This window comes from Zingiber officinale, chromosome 3A, assembly GCF_018446385.1.
Source record: "Zingiber officinale cultivar Zhangliang chromosome 3A, Zo_v1.1, whole genome shotgun sequence".
NCBI lineage: Eukaryota > Viridiplantae > Streptophyta > Magnoliopsida > Zingiberales > Zingiberaceae > Zingiber > Zingiber officinale.
Window position 1 is genome coordinate 110,326,744 of NC_055990.1, and position 21,165 is coordinate 110,347,908.

The 21,165-nt window shown below is 34.1% G+C and overlaps 2 protein-coding genes across 4 annotated transcripts; both read right to left on the reverse strand.

Moving 5' to 3' along the window:
* Nucleotides 1-497: 497 nt before the first annotated feature.
* On the reverse strand, nt 498-2,661 carry LOC122052268 (probable phospholipid hydroperoxide glutathione peroxidase 6, mitochondrial). The gene is made up of 6 exons (XM_042613713.1): nt 2,504-2,661; nt 1,768-1,844; nt 1,569-1,630; nt 1,206-1,324; nt 827-994; nt 498-713 (listed from the first exon to the last, which is right to left on the reverse strand). Exons 1-6 carry the CDS (start codon nt 2,549-2,551, stop codon nt 681-683), a joined length of 507 nt encoding a protein of 168 aa, XP_042469647.1. The 5' UTR covers nt 2,552-2,661; the 3' UTR covers nt 498-680.
* A 649-nt stretch (nt 2,662-3,310) lies between these two features.
* On the reverse strand, nt 3,311-19,895 carry LOC122052266 (isoleucine--tRNA ligase, chloroplastic/mitochondrial-like). 3 transcript variants are annotated; one of them, XM_042613710.1, is made up of 22 exons: nt 19,667-19,895; nt 19,415-19,583; nt 19,035-19,189; nt 18,818-18,919; nt 17,163-17,232; nt 15,475-15,587; nt 15,274-15,342; nt 13,677-13,784; nt 12,019-12,169; nt 11,210-11,441; nt 10,703-10,989; nt 10,474-10,610; nt 9,353-9,500; nt 8,954-9,085; nt 7,979-8,107; nt 7,417-7,544; nt 7,179-7,343; nt 6,558-6,683; nt 6,301-6,374; nt 4,530-4,779; nt 3,807-3,986; nt 3,311-3,734 (listed from the first exon to the last, which is right to left on the reverse strand). In XM_042613710.1, the coding sequence occupies exons 1-22, from the start codon at nt 19,760-19,762 to the stop codon at nt 3,495-3,497; spliced, it is 3,261 nt and encodes a 1,086-aa protein (XP_042469644.1). In that variant the 5' UTR covers nt 19,763-19,895; the 3' UTR covers nt 3,311-3,494. The 3 variants fall into 3 exon arrangements, with proteins under 3 accessions (XP_042469644.1, XP_042469646.1, XP_042469645.1); XM_042613712.1 differs by lacking the exons at nt 19,035-19,189; nt 19,415-19,583; nt 19,667-19,895 and having other exon boundaries at nt 15,475-15,579; nt 18,818-18,859; XM_042613711.1 differs by lacking the exons at nt 17,163-17,232; nt 18,818-18,919; nt 19,035-19,189; nt 19,415-19,583; nt 19,667-19,895 and adding an exon at nt 16,209-16,334.
* Nucleotides 19,896-21,165: the final 1,270 nt, after the last annotated feature.

Consider the following 21,165-nt stretch of genomic DNA (forward strand, 5'->3'; position numbering starts at 1 on the left):
TTAATTTAGAAACTTAATTTTTTAAAATTCAAATTTTATTAAACCGATTAAACCAAATCAGTTTGTACTCATCGACTGACATGTCATGATTATTCAACTATTGCACTCAATTAAAAAAACTAAAAAAAAAAAATCTAAAAATCGCCGACTCAAGTCCCAACTCCCAACTCCGTCCAATAGCAGCATCATTTGATTAATTCAGTAACCAACCAAATTAACTAATTTCCGTACAATTTTCAAGGTAAAGTTTGATCGAATTGATCTAAATGTACACAATAAATTATTTGTTTCATGTAGGCAACTGCAAGAAGTTTCGGTATCTTAGAATGAATAGACTACTAAAACTGATATATGGAACAGTAGGCAAGTGTGGTCGTAAAGAGAAACAAAATGAAAATATGTACTGACTAAAGTTTCATGGCTGTAAACTAAATATCATCATAGAGCATTTAATGAGATTATAGAGGGCGATCTCTATGTTCGATCGATATATCCACTTACTGCAAACTACAATACCAGGAGTATTTATCAACTTTGTGAAACAAATAAAACACAGTATGATGTTTTCTTACAGATGTTTTAGCAGGAAAGTTCTGCCAATACTTCATTATTAGAATAAGCATCCTCACATCCATACACGAAAGACGTGAATCCTACCATAAGTAAGGTGCATCTGAAGTTTAGGAAAGTCCCAATAACTTCTTGATATCCTTCTGCACAAGCAATGAATACTCAAAACGTTAGAATGGACTTTGTATGTCGTTGTTCGTAGATTGAACATGTTTCGTAGATGGCGCATGGAATAAATTGAGGAAGCTTGGGTTACCTCAATACTAAGGGGAGAGGTGGTTGGAGCATAGCGATCGACCACATTACCATCCTTGTCCACCAAGAACTTAGTGAAGTTCCACTTGATGCCCTCTCCAAAAAAACCACCCTTGCTGGACTTCAAGAACTTGTATATGGGTGCCGCTTTTTCACCATTCACATCGACCTAAAGCACGGGGAAAATATTTAATTTGAGACAAATTCTGATATACAGATACAAACAGCTTAGTACCTATGAAAATTTTCAACAATATCTATAGCAATGATTATTTTTTTCCTAAACTACAGCACAAAAATTGATGTATTATGATTAAAAAGAGAGCTCAAGCATTGATCCATTAAGTTAGATTTGTGTAATATCAAAAGTTATAGCTTACCTTGTCAAATATAGGATACTCGGCTTTAAATCGTGTGCATGCAAACTGAACAATCTCCTCGTTGTTTCCTGGTTCTTGCCCCGCAAATTGATTGCATGGAAAAGCTAGAATCTCAAAATCTGTTTCATGCGAGCAACTAGGTAAATGGAAAGTAATTAAAAATGAAAATTGACTTTTTAAGGCTAGTTTTTCTTCTCTTCTATCTCTTAATACGTAACAGATCATGGAGTGCTAATTTTAAAATGTCAGAACACAGAGCAACTACAGAACTACCTCAACTAAAAATTAGCAACAGTTGTATCTGAAACTAACAGGTGATTGGAAGTGATGAAAGATGACCATCTTTAGTTAGCAAGAACATACCTTTGTCCTTGTACTTCTCATACAACTGAGTCAGTTCTGTGTAATTTGAGTTTGTCAGCCCACTATCAAATGCATAAATACGAGATTTAGATAACAAACAATGCAGTGGAAGCATGAATGAACCCTTACTCTAAATAAGTTGAATAATATTTTTCTATTTTTTTGAAGATCAATTAAGTCCTTGATTGAGCTACAATACCATTGAGAAGCAACATTGACAATTAGCAGGACCTTTCCTTTGTAAATGCTAAGATCAACATCATTTCCTTTGGCGTCCTGCATTAGATCAGTAAAGCACATGATAGTTATCAGCTGAGATCACCCACAAAAAGAAAGGAAGGCAAAATTGTCTTATCAATACAAACATAAAAAACATTGAATATGGGCATCCCAGCTGACCCTTTCAAAGCCAAACCAAAAGTGCTACTCAAATTTAAATTTAATAATCATAGAAAAGCTGTGTGTAAGGAAAATATAGGAGAAAGCGTTAGACTGGACAGAAAAACAACTAAATTCTACTGGATCTTAAAATAAGAACATGTTTAGATGAAAAAAAAAATGGATCTCGTTACCAGAGCATATAAGAATATCAGAGTAGAACACCTTAATAATGAGTATCATTAGATTGACAGAATTTTAAAAATTTTCAGAAATTTAACCTTGGTCGGAAACGGCTTTCCTAAAAAAAATAGGGCAAAGCGACTATGGTAATCCACCACACACGGCGATCCCCAGATTGTCAAGACTAAAGTCACACAAGAGATTCTAAGAGCCAGGGAATTCCCATAAGGGCGAAGCAAGGAAGACGAAGGAACCAAAGATCCACACGTATCTAAAAATACAAGGCCCAATATTTTCCCCCTTTTTGTAAAGAAAAAAAAAAGAATCTAAGCTATCCATACGACGCAGAAAGGATCACAAGTTCGAGGACGAACCTTGACGGTGAGGTCGTGAATGGATCCGGGGGTTGTGGAGGAAGCCATCGTCGAAGAGAATCCGGCGACTGCGAACAGTGATCGAGGTCGGAACTCTGGGGCTGAGGCGACCTAGCTGTTGGGCGCTGAAATTTATCGCAACCCAACGACCGTTCACACTTCACACTAATGGAATCAATCGGCACGTGCGTCATTACGCGAAATGTGAACAAATTCTGAGTGGTGGTGGCCACAATTTATTAAACATGTTAAATTTGATTAAAATATTTTTTAAAACAAAAAAACTTTGAACATGAAAAATAAAAAAAATCTTTCAACGAAGTTAGAACATGTGGCCCCAGTGCCTCTGTCAATATATCCTTAAGTTAACATAGAAAATATCATAAATAAGTATTAGTACAGATTTCTATCCAAAAACTTCATAGGATAATATCTCATATCTAAATCATCATACCATCTCAAGGAATCGAAATGATATTAAAACAGCTCCAATGGCAGGAGTATTGCTAAAGTGATGAGAAACATCTAGCTAACAAGAGGTGGGACAATATAACAACCTCGTTTCAGAGACATTGGATCAGTTAGTCTTTAGTTCAGGTTCAACAACAGTGTACGAAGACCGCATTGGTGGTTTCACGCGTAGAATGAAAATATATATCAAAAACAAAACTTCACGGTTTCACGCGTAGAATGAAAATATATATGAAAAAAAAAAACTTCACGGTTTCACGCGGAGAATGAAAATATATATGTGAAAAAAAAAAAACTTCGTTGGTACGATAGGCCACATTTAGAGCTTCATTAGTGTGATCACCTCAAACAACCTTGGACCATCTCGGGCTAGATAAATCATATCGAAGAGTAATCATGCTCAGTATTATTAGACTTTGCATTTAACATAATTATCGAATGGAACTTGCCGAGGGATTAAACTTCCCCCTCCAGAAGAAGGAAAAAAAAATATGGATCAAGAAGTTTCTCTGCCAATTTCTCAACTGACTCCTGCTGCAGCAGGAAGAGGATGGATATTGATGACGTCGTAACATCGAGCACATAGAGTTGGATGCTCTGGGAAGGAACCAACTTGAGTTGTATAGTTCCAACATCTTTCGCACTTGGAGCCATCTGCCCGAGCAACTCCGATCCAAATTTCACTTCTTGTATCGCTGTACTTGCCGGTATGTGGCATTCTGGTACTTAAATCTGTGTTTAGTGAATCGAGAACCTCCACCTGAAGAAGTAGAACATGTTGGAATGGGGAGAGAAAGTAGAAACAATAACCCTAACTGAGAAATCGACATGCCTGAGATGTTATGAAAATCCTATGTAGAGCGTCAGCTTCATTCTCAGCGAGGCACAGTTCCTGCAATCTGGAGGCCACACCAGCATCGGAGGAATGGAGATAAACCTTGGCCTCCAAGCTGGACCCGATCAGCTTTCCGACTCTTGCATTTTCTAGGATTTTGTTCACCTCGGATCTCAACTGCTTAACAATAAACAATATGTTATAGTCATGTTGGGACGAGCAACAGACCGTCAAACTCAACTACTGTTACATTGATAGCTAGAAATATCCAAATCTTAAATCTTTTTTGGCAACATCATATATCTCAAGTACCTAACATCATAATGCATATAATCGATTTGACGAACCACAACTTTATAAAACTTTTCACTTTAACCTAAGAAGTAAAAATCCATCGCAAAAGAATCCAAAAGTTTCTCTAACGCAAGTCTTTATCATGTGCAACTCAGGAGTTGGATTCTTGGTTAGCTCTTATCGAGGGTCTAGCATTCAAATTATAACCTAATTTCATCGCCTGTGGGCCTATTCGCGCAAAGATCGTCACTTCAGCTTGCACTATCTTGAAACTCAGCGTAGGTCCATAAATTGTGCCATTCAAACTTCTCAAATAGAAACTTAAAATTAATTACATTAAAAAACTAAATTTCTTAAAAGTTTGGGAAGATTTTCTAGGCAAAGACAATCTAAATTAGATGAAGTAAAATAGTGATATAATTATACCTCCAGGATTAGACTCCAAAAATCAACATCATCAGCGGGCATCTGGAGCCACCTTTTGTTTGGAACTGGCCACTTTATCTCGAAGGCAAATTTAGCAGCAGAACCATCTTCAGTGGCATATTCAAAAGGGAGGTACTGCCAAACATCCTCAGCCAAATGTGGCAAAATCGGAGCAATTACACTAACAATAGAAATAAGATGCTCTGCAAGAACTGTTTGACAACTCCGTCTATTTAAACTGGTAGTACCCCTGAGAAATTCTGATGTTTAGTCACAATAAAAGGTAAAAAACAATCAACGAATTAAAGAGAGAATAACTGGATTAATGATTTCAAATACAGGTTAGGCAAGTGGTATCCAAGAAAATTATAGCCCATTATTTATCTAGGACTAGTTAGATTTTGAAAATACAAATTTGCATGCTCCCTGTCTCTAATAAGTACCATTGTAAGTAATTGGGTTAATTCTACAAGATAGCTCGATTTCAGGCTCACTCTGTCATCCTTGAGAATGCAACTTTTTCTCATCTTCAATTTGATTGGTTTTCTTCTTTGTAGTGACACCTCATAGCAACCTCAGAATTCTGGGAGTACAGATTGTAGAAACGTAATGGCAAAAAAGATGACAATGTAAGATTCTAAAAAAAATTGTCAAGAAGAGCCTTAAATAGGCTAATTTTGTCATCCGCAATGCAATTTCTTCTCATCCTTAATTTCATTGGTTTTCTTCTTTGCAATAGTACCTAATAGCCACCACACAACTCAGGGAATACAGATTATAGAAACTTAAAAGGCAAAAGATGATCATGCTAACAACAACAATAAAAACCAAGTCTTATTCCACTAGATAGGGTTGATTATATGGATCCTTTTATGCTATTGAGCTCTATCCCCTACTATATCATTATTTATATTTAAATAAATTTTATCTTATTTTATTGCTACTAACCAAATTTTCTTTGACCTTTCTCTTCCTCGTTTGATGTGCACATTTATCATAGTTTCACATCGTCTAACTGAAACATCTATTGGTCGTCTACATACATGTTTGTACCATCTTAAACATCTCCCGGAGTTTTCCCTCAATAAGTGCAACCCCGACTTTCTCTCTAATATTTTTATTTCTTATATATCCATCCTTATATGTCCGCACATCCACCTTAACATCCTTATCTCTGCAACTCTTATCTTTTGCTTATGTGCTCGAGTCATAGTCCAGCATTCAGCTCCATATAACATAACAAGTCTAACCACTATTTTGTAAAATTTTCCTTTTAGTCTTAGAGATACTTTACAATCACAAAAAACACCTGACACTCTCCTTCATAAAAGATGATAATGCTAGATCGCAAAAAAAAAAAAGGAGAATTACAAAGAAGAAATTTAAGGCCTTGATAAGGGGTGATTAGAGCTTGGCCAGAGTGAACATTTATTTGGGATATTCAAAATCAAAATTAATCACAACAATATCCATCATATTACCTAACTATTTGGAATTAGCAACATGGATCTCATCATTTGATAAGCTATATGTAAGGTCATATCATTTGCAATACCCAAGGTTATCGAGGCACAATATATGTGTATGATGCTATAAGGAGCAAAAGCTATGCACAAAAAGGACAACCTATCAAAATTATATTAAGGAATTGCCACTCTGCTAGTGTATTCCAAAATATTGTCATTTAACCTTGCTTAACTTTGAAGCGCCAAAATAAAAGACAATAACCACAAGAATATAAAAGTTCCCAAGACAGTTGAGAAAAACATACCCTACATAAAGCCGGTCTTTAGCAACATCTAAATAGAAATTTGAAAGATCAACGATCGTAAAGCGTTGAATGATCTGGAAATGAAAAGTTATGATTAAAGTTCAGTAGTCTCTCAAAAATACACATTGAAGAAGGAATTACTAATACATCCTAATAACAGCAAAGGAATTAACTACTACCGATGTCAAATGTATTTTACACATGCATAAATAGTGTTGGCAATGACAAGAAGCTTCTACTACTGAAGCAACAAGTACCTGGTATATTTTGTAGAACTGGTAAAGCTCATAGTTGTCCTTTATTGTCTCCACAATATTCCCAAGTTGGTATAGTGCATACTGGTCAATTTTTGGAAGCTTGGTATATGAAACTGTATTTTCTAGCTACAAAAAAATTAATTATTAGATGAAATCATAAGAAAAAAAATGAAAAACAAAGCATGCTCATGGCCATTATTAAGTATTTCTGAACAAGATAATCAAACATCTTCATGGTTATTATAAAATATTTCTAAAATAAGTCTAGCTATTTTTTGCAAAAGTTAACATGCTTGTGCATTTAGTACATCAACTAAAGATATGGAACAATTTTAAAAAACAACTGTATTTTGCTCCCTTCTATAGGATTATAGCATATCATAACTAAGAGCAATGATTGAATATAGACTGGCAGAGACCTGCAGTGATGCTCTTTTACTGAATCCATTTTGACAAATTTGAAGTAAATAACAAACTTTTATCAAAATATTATGAAAGGTGATGAAGAAAACAAGCCAGGAAACTAATAATGAAAGACACTTCAGAGGTTAATCATTGGTCGTGGAGCACATATACTAATTTTTTAAAAAAAGAATGAAACAAATAAAACAGATGGCATACATTCCAATCATGCAGATTTGACAATAGAAACCGCAATGTTCCACGTAGTTTCCTATACATATCAGACATTTGGCGGAGAATTTGAGGGCCAATCAACACATCTCCAGTGTAGTCAACACTTGAAACCCAAAGACGAAGAACGTCAGCTCCATAACCCGGTTGATCCTAACATAAGAAATTAAGCATCAAACACCAGGCATGATTGAAAGAATTTAGAAGCAAGTATATTTGAACAAACCTTTGTGTTTTTCCCTCCACTAATTACAACATCAGGATCAACAACGTTACCAAGAGATTTGCTCATTTTCATACCCTTTTCATCAAGTACAAACCCATGTGTAACAACACATGAGTAGGGAGCAATTCCTGCAAAATGCACAGATAAAATGAATAAACTTATTAGGTTGCGATGGGCATGTGGATGTTAAGATAATATTAGGTTGTACAAATCAACAAATCCAGAAGAAAGAAATTCTGAATTAATATTGAATCATGCTTAGTGCAAATTCTAATGGTTTAATTATTTTTGTCATAACTATAATCAAGTAAAGAGACAATCATATGCTATTCAAGCTGCAACTAATAAGCATCCATGAAAAGATTCTTAGTTGGAACCTTTTTCCAAAATGATGTATTAAATTCTTTCATGTGTTAAAATAATCAACTGTGTTTCAAACTACATGGATTAGTCTTGGTTGGCAACTGCTGATTTAGCACAAAGAATTTTTTCAACAAACATTAGCACCATGCAGATTGAAGTGTGTCTAAAGCAAACAGAATTCTAAAATGAAACTAGATACCTGTTGCTGCAATACTGGTTAATAAAGAGCTCTGAAACCATCCACGATGCTGGTCAGATCCTTCAAGGTACAGATCTGCAGGAAAACATAGCCCATCCCTTTTGCCTAAAACTGCTGCCCAAGATGAGCCTAGAAATGTACCACACAAGAGACATTACAAGAAAAGAAAAAATAAAGAACAGTACTTGGTGTCACTCAAAAAGGAATGCGGTAAATTGATTATAAGACATGAACACCAAAAAAATTGAATAATTGTAAATATTGAATATTTTAAACATGAACACAAGAAAAGTCCATATCAGAGATAACTTAATGCCTGAGGAAGTAGTCCTATGATTATAAACAAAAGCAAAATTCAGACCTCATTTCCAGTAGTAATTTTGCTGTCGCTTGAGTCTAATTAGCCTTCAAATGCAATAATACTGTTTGCATGTTAGGTTTAGGCTAGTTCTTTTTCTAAGTAATTAGATCATTTCGGTTCTTAAAGAACATATTTGAAAAGAGAGTGATGATGCATTAAATATTTAAAAAAAATAAAAGCCTATATTCAATCTCACATTCTTAGAAACAAAAAAGAGCAAAATAAGAGACAAAAAATTGTTAAATAAACTTTGTAATCTAATCCGCTCTCTTGTTATTCTCTCAATAGCACATTTTGCTATGGTTGAGAGAGGCTGTTTTCTTCTTTCCATTTTTCATAGCTACAATATATATGAGGATTTGATTTAGAACCAAAGCCACTATTTAGGATGATACTAGCAACTATCTCATATTACAAGTGGATGCTAATAACTGCCTGTACTCAGGCTATTATATCCCCTCTCATATTGCCAAGATCAACAATACAAAATTGAAGCCGAAGAAATATCTTCAAATTGATATGCAAATAATCCTTGATAGGAGCCAACAAATTAGGACCATGTAAAATAAAATATTCGTTCAGGATGCCACAATTTGTATGCCAGAATTGCATACCAGAGTCAAACCAAACATCCATTGTATCAGTTCCTTTGTAGTATTCTGATGCGTTTTGCCGATATTTCTCAGGAAGAAGGTCTTCGGTTGACATGTACCACCAGGCATCGCTACCCTTCTTTGACACTATATCTGGAAAATAGAAAAATTAAACTATAATAAGCAGCATGAAAAAGATAAAATGTGTCAACCAGAGACAATTTCTGGAATATGGAAGAATGGGCCATGCTAAGCAACAACACAAACAATCCAGACACAGGAGTGCAACAAACAAAATTCCAGCATGAATTGCAGAAGATGTGGAAATACAACACACATGATTGCTTACTATCTAACAGAATACAGGAGAGCAGTTTTGAGCATCCTATAAAAGTATTGTTCTTAAAAAAATTGCACTACCTTTAACATGTGCAATGGTTTCTTCAGAGATCAGTGGTTCTTTAGAGTGAACATGATAAAAAACAGGAATTGGAACTCCCCAAGTTCTTTGCCGTGAGATACACCAATCAGAACGGCTAGCAGTCATAGCAACAATTCTGTTCTTCGCCTGGCAATTACTATACATGTTGTCAAAGATAAAATAATGATGGAGTTGATAGGAAAACAAACTTTAGCACCAGAGTATAGGTAGTATTATACAAGAAGATTTTCAATCCTGCTACTCCCATGAATGTCCACTAATTCATCAAATCAAACTAGCCTCCGCTTCCCGGTCTGTACGGTCCGATTTTCAAAACATTGCTCACGTGAATGTCTCTTTACACCTAATCAGTTTATTAGTATTATATAGCAAATGTTCCCAAGTCTCACGAATCTCCTGAATCCCCATCCATAGGCTTCACTTTTTTCACCTGCTCACTTCCACATCTCACAATTGCTTCCCTGCCTACAGCTGCCCACAAATACCTCACAGTGGCTTTCACAACTTGGTTATAGGTAGGCATTTTCTTCCCCCTCTGGTGTTTCTTCTTTGTTTCTTTCTCTATATAATTTTTTTGACTTCACTAAGAATAATCTGTCAGCAATCCTGAATGACCTGATGAAGTTCCTTGTCCAATTTTCACCATGACTAGTGCTCTCAAAAAAATGAAGCTTAAGTAACAAGAGCTCATTAATCCCATTACTTATAGTCTCATACAAGTGAAGAAAATGAAAGACAGTAACTAATGTTTCAAGATAAGGTTCTTTGTCTTATGTATAATGTACTTAGAAAATGAGTTTATAAGTTAAGTAGCATTGATAAGAAAATAGCATATTTACCTTTCAAGTTAAGTTACATAAAAAGAAAAAAATTTAAGACTTGATTGTTCCGAGTGATTTGAGCAAAAAAAATGCTTTACACATAACAAAAAGGAGTATATATAAGCAAAAAAGCAAATTATTACATCAAGCAGTCAGTAAAAGAAAGATGGAGGAGATACAAAGGACCATTTTAATTTTATGTTTTTAAAAATGAAAAGAAGTATAAAGCTCATGCTTGCTTATTTGCCAAACAAAAAATTTTCAAAGGTAATTGATACCTGTGTAGGAATCCAATTTACTTTACCAATTGCATCCATAGCCATGTCTCGGAAGCCATCAACAGATGCAAACCATTGTTCGGTGGCTCTAAATATCGTAGGTTTCTTTGTCCTCCAATCATAAGGATACTTGTGCTCTAAAAGAAGCCATAATATTGATAGAATAAATATAGACTTAAAAATCAAATCATACAAAAAGATATACTACCTACATGACAAGGGAACTTACTGTATGGCTCTTCGAGAACAAGTGATAATTGTTCATCCAGATACTTCACAATAGCAACATTACCAGCCCCAAGAACTTCCAGGCCATTAAACTCACCAGCTTCCTCAGTAAACTTTCCTTCATCATCCACTGGAGAAATAATAGGTAGTCCATACTTTATGCCAGTTATATAGTCTTCTTGTCCATGACCAGGAGCAGTATGAACTAACCCAGTTCCTGACTCTGTTGTGATATAGTCTCCACCAAGCACTACAGGGCATTCCTTGCCACTTATAGGGTGAGCATACCTACATCACATTTTCAACAAATATAATTTCTGTAAAAACTACACAATGGCTTCTGGCAGCAATAGTTGTCACAGGCAATAGTTTCGTGTAGATTGTTTACAAGACCTTCAATGTTTGATCATGGATCACCATACAGTAGTAGATCATGCAATGATGTAATTCATATAGTTATAAATTAAACAGTGGAGATATATAATAACTATAATGTAAAAGTCTCAACCTGAAATTTTCCAGACATGATCCTGGGAAAATTTTATGCACTGCAAATTTCACCCCCCACTTAGACTCAAGTGCAGGTACAAGTTCGGAAGCCACAATCACAAAACACTTTGTATCACTAAATTTCAAGAAACCACCAACTTTTGTTTGCTTCCTCAAAGGGACTGTAACATCTTCAGGAGCATGATGTAATTCAGCAACCACATATTCAAGCTCAGGATTGACAGCAACAGCTGAGAATTCAGAATAAATATTACTAACTTTGAGGTTGAGATCATTTCCCTACTAAAAGAATCATATCATAACAAAAAAACTTCCACAGCTTTGAGCTTCTATGATTCATGAGTATAATTTCATTAATAAAACCAATCATTTAGAGCACTTATGTTAACATTAGAATATTTGAAAACAATGGAGAAGTATCGATGTAAATTGGTATCAGATTTTAGAGTACTCTAGAAATCATCTAGATGAGAATTTCTCCATCCAAATCCAAAATATTTAGAAATACCATGTAGGGCATTTGGATCCACACCCGTGTCAAATAATAATACCTGAGTACAAATAGCTTAAATAAATAGCACCCTATACTCTTAAAGTGGAAAAGAAATTAATAATTCTCTTCTCCATCCCTTGCGATACATGAGCTACTCTAACTCTTACATAGTGAAGCACTTCCACATATGAGTTTTCAGTTAATATTTAGTTCCTTCTGATAAATGATTTATTACTTGAATTTGGTTCCTTCTGATGAAGTCTACAATGTAAACTGAACTTTATCATAAAAATATTAAACCTATAAAGCTTTACCTGCATTTGCAGGAATAGTCCAAGGGGTGGTTGTCCATATGGCCAAGTACAAATCTGGAAGAAACTCCTCAACTAACTGAGGTGAAGCTGAGGATGCGCTAATGATCTTGAAAGTAGCATATATGCTTTTAGAAATGTGTCCCTCAGGATACTACAATAAATAGAAGAAAAAATGGAGATAAGAATAATTGATCAATTAAACTACAGGCCTTCGGAGAAGAAAAGCAACAGAGGTAAGCACCATATATATTGAAATCAGTGAACCTTTATAAAAGACCTACACAATAACTGAAGGCCTAAATATAACACAGGAGAGAGCTTTTCAGTTTTATTGAATACGCACCATTTTATAGAAAGAAAGCTACAATGGTTCTGATACCATAATCTCAAATAAGTATGATGACTGACCAGAAAGAAAGATATGAAAAAGACTACTATTAGCATATGCAAGCCTATAATGGAGAATGCACACAGAATTAATCTGATTTCACAAATGGAGATGAGTATGGGTTCAGTTGCAGATGAACCAGTGTAGGTGACAGTGTAGCAAAGATTTAAAAAAAGACAGGAAAGAAGAGTGTTAAAGAAAATATGAAATCAATTTTACTCGTTTCTTTGCCTTCTTTTCTACTACTCTCTTTTCTTTTTTCCCCTAATTTTAACATTTTCTTTGTAATACTCTTATTTCTCTTTCATATCACTCTTTCATAAATTCAATAATATATATAATCTTTTTAGGCATTATCTAGTCTGCCTAGCACTTGATGGTTGAAATTCCTAATTTTTCATAATAACCAGCTATCTACAGATCTAATTCTAATGATACCATATAATCCCTTTCTATAGCAACATAAATACCTATTGGATGGATTACTCTATTAGCTCTTAGAAAGAAAACAGAACTAGAAAAGAGTTGAATCACAGTCAAGCTTGATACAGTGACCAGCATTTATTGTTTGCCATAATGACCCATATTTATTGAACCAAACACTATTTCTATGAGGATTCACAATTTTGTGTAGTTTAGATCAGTATCAAACTTAACAGTTGAAAATGATTAGTTCACTATGCTGAGATTTACACTCACTTTGGTTCATACAAATGGCTCTATCATTTGTTTGTGTAACAAAAGCTAGGTGGTCAAAATGGAAAGGGGTGTATGGTGTTTCAGTGATTGACATGTCATGCAAGGTGTCAGGTGGTTAACAACTGCAAATAGGAAGGAGAACTGAGAACATTAACAATCATGACTTGAAATTAACTAAGCTGGAAGATAAAACGAGTGAAACAATGTTAAGAAAACATGAGAAAAAGGATGGGTTTTGCATTCATAGTAATCATGCCTAACCAATTAAGAAGAGGAAATCTAAGAAGAGGATAAATTACAGAGGTGAATACAGAAAAGATATTATTGCATGTAAATATAGTGTGAATGAGACTATTTACTGAATTTATCCAAGGAAAAAATGAACTACAGAGGTTAGGCATATTTGTTTCTCTAACATTTTGTTTACTTGTCATAATAGTTTGTTATCAGGGAAGCCACAGACAAGAACTCAAAAGTGTAGATGAAGTAAAATACTCAACAAATGAATTAATGAAAAGAAAAGAAAGAACATAAAAGCTCAAAAATAACCATCTAATCACCAGTAATTTACCTCCAATTCAGCCTCTGCCAAAGCTGTGCGTGAGGATGGGCTCCAGTGAACAGGTTTTCGACCCCTATAAATATATCCTTTAAGAGCCATCTTGCCAAAAACTTCTATCTACCAAAGACAAATACAGAGAATGTAATATTTAGGAACATCTTGCCAAAAACTTCTATCTACCAAAGACAAATACAGAGAATGTAATATTTAGGAAAATATTAACAATAAGACTGGATCTGTTTGTAACATTGAAGCTATAGAAAAGTGTCATCGAACCATAGTCTCCAATTATCAATACATCTTTAGTAGTATTCATCCAGATAAGCTACCAATGAAATCAACTCTCCATCCCCAAACCTTTTCATGCAGAATGGGTATGTCAAGAAACAAAACAAAAAACAATGAAAAATGAAGACATTGATCAATCGGAATCAATTATTGCAAAATAGGCAATGACAATGAGAGCCACAAATATATGTCAGAATCAATATCAAGCTGTTAATATTATTAGTAGGGGCTTTTACATATTTATAATGTGTTTGGATGGAAAGATATTTTACTTTTCATTTTTCATTTCTTGGAAAAGTGAATTTGAAATCTGAAAAGAGGAATAAAATAAATTTTAGAATGATTTTTTGATACATTATAAATTACTAGAGGTGAATGAAGTGATAGAATTTACTTTTTATGTTCATTTTTTAATGGATTTATTTTATTTTCTAAAAACTACAACCTGAAAATACAAAATTTTAATTAACAAATAATATTTGCGAACTAAGGAGTTAGAATTTCATATATGACATTACATGTATTTTAATTTTAGACCAATTGTCCACTACTGCTTCAGGAAAAAAAAATATTTATCTTGACAATGAATACTGATAATTGAAAATAAATAATAAATTCTTAAAAACTCAATATATGTTTAGTTTCATTAAGCTAATATTAACTGAATTTTCTATGATAAATAATTTTATTCGATCAACATAAATTAAAATTATAAAAAAACTTATGTTAATTATGCTTCCATATATATATATATTATTTGCAATACATTATTATCAAATTGAAAAATGTGTTGATGATCAACTAGTCTATGTTAACTAACCTCCAACTAAGACCAGTGCGACAAAATGATGATCATGATTATCCAATCTACATTAATTACAATGGCATATTTGCGTGTCCTTAAGTTTGTATGGGTTAAAAAAATGAAATTTGAATAGTTAACATGAAAATCAACAAGCTGCATGGAGATTATGTGATCACCACTTATTAGCTTGTAATTATAAAGTACACCACAGTGTCAGGCATATTTGAAGGTCTTAACATAGAAAATTAGATGGCAAGCGTAACGGTGTTAGATAAAAAATATTGTCAAGCAAGGCTCATCAATCTCAGCAGTTCATAATGCAGCCCTGTCTAATAAATTGATGTTACAGTTATTTAAACAATTATCACACACCAACAATGTCAAAAATTTCCTGTTTAAGAGCTGAATCACTATTTTAAGAAAGTGAAAATGTCTGCCATTTTTCTGGAAAACTCAAACACAGCCAAGTGAGAAATAAAAGGAAAAATAAGTGAATGGCAAAGTACTACCAACCTGTGCAGCTTCATATTCTGGGAAAAGGGTCAGATAAGGTGCATCCCAATCAGCCCATACCCCAAAGCGCTGTCAACTAACAAGAATTAACTATATCCAAAAAACATAAAAGTAACTCAATGTAGTAGGATATGAAAGATCCTTGGATGTAAATTTAGCATAAATAGTGTAGTTATGAAAAGTTAGAGAGATAAAATTTACCTTAAAAGAGTTCATCTGAATATTAACAGTATTTTTTGCGAACTTTGCAGCCTTTTCTCTCAACTTCAAAGGCTTTAACTCCCTTCTAGTATCTTCATCCATAGACTGCAGAACTGAGCAATATAAAATTGAGTGAAAGGTCATTGCAGAAGGGATTGTATAAAAGTTAGATATGTCTATAAGAGGCAAAAACAAGGAGGAAAAAAAGAACAAACAATAGATGCAATTTTACTAAATGCAATATAGAAAAAAAAAACTGTGGTTTATAATTTATATCAATTGCTCAGACTAAAAAGTTGATTGGTTGTTGGTGATTCGATCATACAAATAATAACATATTTTCTTCAAAAAAGGAATATAAATCATGTCTTCTTGCTTTACCAGATGACAAAGTAATGATAGCTGAAACAAATGAACACAAGGAAATCCGATGTAGAAGAGTTCTACAGATGCATCAATGAAACATTTTATAGCAATTGACCAATTTTTCCAACAATCCAGCCAAGGATCAGTAGTAGAATTTCAATACATTACGTCATTACCAAACAGTGTATATATAGATACCAGATAGTACAGAGATGAATACTTTACATCTTCATTTGATTCATTTTCAAAAATACTTGCATCCTCATCCCACAGTTGCTTTGTGTATAATGTTGCAAAGGTAAAGTTTCATTTTAAGTTAGATAATCAGTCCCAGACCAAAGCGAAATATTAGTATCATGTTAGCATACCCACTGTGGTGCCTGTCAACACCGAAGAAGGGGGAACAACTGCAGACCTAGCAGCATGAGAGGAGGAGAGGAAGAAGAAGCCTATCTGGAAGTTTGCCAAGCCAGATTCATCAAAATTGCAGCCTTCTGCCTTTGTCACAGGTTCCCAGGTGTGCTACATCTCAGACTGTGCCAGCATCTCACTAGAAGAGTGGAACACAGCGTTCCGCCAGTATTGACGGATGGCATGATATCTAAAACTGTGAACATTCCTATATCAGCTTACATGAAATGTTGGAATTGTATTGTCGCATATCATACTTTCACAACTATACCCCTCAGCCACAGTTTCAAAAATCGCAATCTACGATGCGATGTTGATAAAAAGTCCAACTGAATAGCACCTACTGTTGGAAATCCATGTTTAACTTTCACTTTTGTGCATGAATTTAAAATATTTACAATACTTGACAGGAAATCTAACAATTCATATTGTGATTGTGCGAATGCTAAAAACAGATAGGTAATTTGCACCTGTATTGATGGATGGCATGATATCTAAAACTGTGAACATTCCTATATCAGCTTACATGAAATGTTGGAATTGTATTGTCGCATATCATACTTTCACAACTAAACCCCTCAGCTGTAGTTTCAAAAATGGCAATCTACGATGCGATGTTGATAAAAAGTCCAACTGAATAGCACCTACTGTTGGAAATTCATGTTTAACTTTCGCTTTTGCGCATGAAATTAAAATATTTACAATACTTGAGAAGAAATTCAACAATCTAACAATTCATATTGTCATTGTGCGAATGCTAAAAACAGATAGGTAATTAGCTTTCTGTGAAATGCATGATTCTAGAGATTTACAGATAAGTCATAACACATCAAATCTATGAGATACTTACTTCACTAATTTAACCCACATAGTGAGAAAAAAAAAAAGTGTGCTAAGGATGTGGAACTTGCCTTTTAATTCTATTGGAAGGCCATGACAATCCCAACCAGGAACAAAGTTGACTCTGTAATTACGAAGAAGCTGGAGCAAAAGCACAGGTTAATACAGAAACAACCGAGCAAAAAAATTAAGATAAAGCATTTGCAAATTAAGAGGCAATAAACCAATTTATCTTTTTTAATCAGTATCCGCAAACTCAGAGAAATACACATGCATAAGCACACATACTTTTTGTGAAGATGGACAATGTGAGGGATTTATAACCCCGTTTTTAGCAATCTGCCAAAAAGCTAAGGAGAAAAGAAACAAAATAAAAAGATCTCCAATGGGATGTTTGATTGTGATTCTGTGATTAACCTCTCAGTGGCCCAGTGCATATGTTCAATACACTTTCAAATAATAAGGTTTTCAAATTTTGAGGCTTCAAGAGCATGAAGCCAAAGAACAAGCAAAGAGTTTCTAAATTTAGGTGTCTGGAGTTTTGCTTTTTTGCAAGTCCCTTTTTGTGTCTGGACCAGTACATATGTTCAATGCACTTAAGGCACAATTGCGCCAACATTTCCCATGGTGAAGAGAAACTACATTAGAAACAAACCTGGGAAATAATTCCCCAAGTGGCTTTTCCTACCATTTCTACACAGGAAAGGATGCTGTGAGAGATTATTTTTCCTGTCATACAACTTTTGGCTTCTTCCCAAGTCAAGTGAAAAACATAATTTGGGCAGAATAGAACCATTCGATTTTTTTGAAAAATAAAATAATTTTTCTTAGTTATCTTGATTTGAAATTATTTTTTGGGCTTTTAACAAATAATTTTTAAAATTTAAGTTTTCCTCCCCTCTTTTCTACGCTCCAAGGAATCTTTCCCCTGTCCTCTTTATTTCTCTAACTATTGCCTTTCTGCATGAAAAATTGATCCTAAAAGCACTTCCTGCCTTCCTGGTGATCAACAGCTTCCAAGTAGAAAGCCAAACACATGTTACTTAGTAATTAATATTTATACAACCTCCTTCTAAGGGCTTCTATGCATAGGATAATTTAAAAATGTTGCTTTTCTATGTGACAGTTTTACAACTGCCTACTCTAGGAACACTATCTCTAAGAGCATCCACATTGGTGTTAATGTGTGGGTGTTATAACACTCAAATGGTGTTATAACCAATGTGTGTAAGTGTTATAACACCCACATATTAACCGTGTTCATTTCAATTCTTTGAACACAATGAGCAGATTTTATTAAAAAAATAAGAAAATAAATTTTGGGTATAAAGAATAAAGATGAATAAGTGGGCAATAGGACCTACAAATAATGAGTGTTAATATTAATATGAATGTGGGTGTGTGTTAATAAAAGGGATGTGTTAATTTAATGGGTATGTGGCATGCTTTTTGAAGATGTGACATATTAATACATTCAAACTAATACGGATGCCCAAAAAAGAAGCCGATGCCACTATTATAATAAAAGCTAGGTTATTGTATCTTAATTTCTTTTTCGAATTTAGATTGCCTTACTGCACAACTTAAGCAAAATGGTTCCTCAGAAATTTGAATATCACACATTTTCATTGACTTAATTAAGCAGTAACATCTGAAAAAGGATAGCAAAATATCTAAGAAAAAAATTAAAAGGAAGATAAATACAAAAATCAAGGGCTAATGGTACCTTGTATCGGTTGATAATGTCCTTCAGAATCTTATTTAGAGCATGACCCATGTGCAGACTACCATTTGCATAAGGTGGGCCGTCATGAAGGACAAAGCTCCTCTGCCCATGCAATCAGGCATCAAGACTTCCAACAATTTCAAACTATTTCTAACCATATACAAGATTTTATGAAAAAAGGGAAGAGATGAAGAAAAATTCTGCCAAAGTAGCTCACCCCAGTATTTCTATCTGATACTCTCTTGAAAACCTGATTCTCCTCCCACAACTTCTGGATCTCAGGCTCTCTAACCACTGCATTAGCCCTCATCCCAAATGTGGTCTTGGGCAAGTCTACCGTGTGCTTATATTTTCCTTCCTCTTTAATCCCACCTTTGAAAACCAGTATCGATGTGAAAATTACACATAGAAACATACTACATTCAAACAAGAGATCAAACCATTGAAGTAGTTGGCTGTCTTTTGTCTAAGATCGCCATTATAACCAAACTAAATTAAACTCAAGTACTAGTTTCATTTTCAAAGCATTCTAACGCCGAGCCAATCAAAAACATTATTTTACCAGAAGGTAGAAAATGTTGAGCGAGTGTAGATTACCATCAGACGCCTTCTTCGCTGCCGCCATCACAGGTCCCCGGCCTCTCCGTTTCGATCCAGAACCACCGCACCCGTGGGGCAGATCGGTAGTCAAAGGTCGGGAGAACAGCACAGGCCATATTATAAAGGAAGCATTTTGACGGCCAAAGCCAATCCTCCGACACGACACCTACGTTACGGACGATAAATCAAAAGACAACATACAAGATTGAGCCGAGTAAAGCGACGAGAGGGGAGGTGGAGGGAGAGTACAAGGGAGGAAGAGACCCGGAGCGCAAACTTGGCTTCGCCTGAATTGAACAAAGTGGCGGCGGCGGCGGAAGACTTGACGAGCGGAGCTACTTCCATGACGAGGTGGCGGCGCTGGAGCAGGGGCAGTATCTATCTACTGAGTACTGGGCGAAGGGCATGGCCCTCACAAGCCGAGCAGAGGGAGGGGAAGGATGGATGCGTCGAGCAAGCAGACAGGAAAGAGGAGAAGGAGGCGATTTAAAAAGAGAAGGGAAGGGAAGAGGAAGAGGGTTTGGTTCCAATGTTCCGCCGGAACAACATTGCATGGGCGGTGGTGCGCCTCTCGTTGCATTGTATGGAAGACAATGGATAAGTAGGTTATCCATGAGTATGAGGATTCAGGTCGGAGTTTAAGTAGCTAATTATGTTTGATTAATCAAGTTTTAATTTAATTTATTTTTAAAAAATTGCATAAAATTAGATAGATGCCAATATAAAATTCAAAGAAAAGGTCGAATGGATTTATTATACATAATTTTATCTTGTATTTTTGTAAGAGTTAAATTTATGATCTTAAGATCAATTTTATCATTGAGTCAAGGTTTTCATTCTAAATTGCATAAAGTTAAATGTGACTAGATAATTTAACATGTGTATAAATATTTGGATATTCTAATATTTTATATAACAGTTATTTAAAGTAAATCAATTTCATTTTGTCAAAATTATTATGGAGTTCTTTTATATTGAAATATTTTTTTTATGTTGGTGAAATTTTTATATAATAGATTTTATATTATCTAACAACTCTATAATAGCTGTTATAATAATTTTAAGTGATTCAAACAAATTTAAAGTGATAAGTTTAATTAATTTTTCTTTATCTCGTAGTAGCTAGCTAGCGTAGCTATTATAACAGCACTAGAATAAAGCTATTTTCAAGATAAAAAAATATATTGAAATATTATTTTGACTTTAAAAATATGTATATTTTTAACAAAAATAATAATTAAGGACACTCTTTTGATTTTTATCTTAAGTATTTCATATTTATTATGCAAATTAGATGTGTCGCTAATTGAGACATCATGTAAGATTATCTAGGAATAAGTTAGGTAGGAGGCAATCTAAGTATTAGCCAAAGATTTAACATGGTGCGTTTGATTCAAGTTATCACATATAACCTTAGTTATGTGATTACCAGGTAATCACATAATCTTGGTTATGAGGAATGAAACATAACCTATGTTGTTTGGTTTAATTTAGGTAATACAATAAAACTTTGTTTGTTTGGAGATTTTAGTATATAACCTAATATGATATTTTATCATATTATCCTTAGTTTAATAAAGTATGATATTTTATCATATTATCCTTAGTTTAATAATGATAATATTGTTATTAATAATGATATATATAAATAAAATTGGATAATATTTTAATTGTTTATTATTATTTTATGAAATTTTTAGATAATTTAATTAGATTTTAATTAAATCTATTCCATTTATGTGAATTTA

Coding starts and splice junctions, on each gene's coding strand:
- LOC122052268 (XM_042613713.1), bottom strand. CDS start 2,551: ATGGCTTCCTCCACAACCCCCGGATCCATTCACGACCTCACCGTCAAG. Junction 1,325..1,568: donor TGAGAAGTACAAGGACAAAG/GTATGTTCTTGC, acceptor CGCATGAAACAG/ATTTTGAGATTCTAGCTTTT. Junction 995..1,205: donor AGTATCCTATATTTGACAAG/GTAAGCTATAAC, acceptor CCCGTGCTTTAG/GTCGATGTGAATGGTGAAAA.
- LOC122052266 (XM_042613710.1), bottom strand. CDS start 19,762: ATGGAAGTAGCTCCGCTCGTCAAGTCTTCCGCCGCCGCCGCCACTTTG. Junction 18,920..19,034: donor TATCAGATAGAAATACTGGG/GTGAGCTACTTT, acceptor TTGCATGGGCAG/AGGAGCTTTGTCCTTCATGA. Junction 7,545..7,978: donor AACCAGTATTGCAGCAACAG/GTATCTAGTTTC, acceptor TGCATTTTGCAG/GAATTGCTCCCTACTCATGT.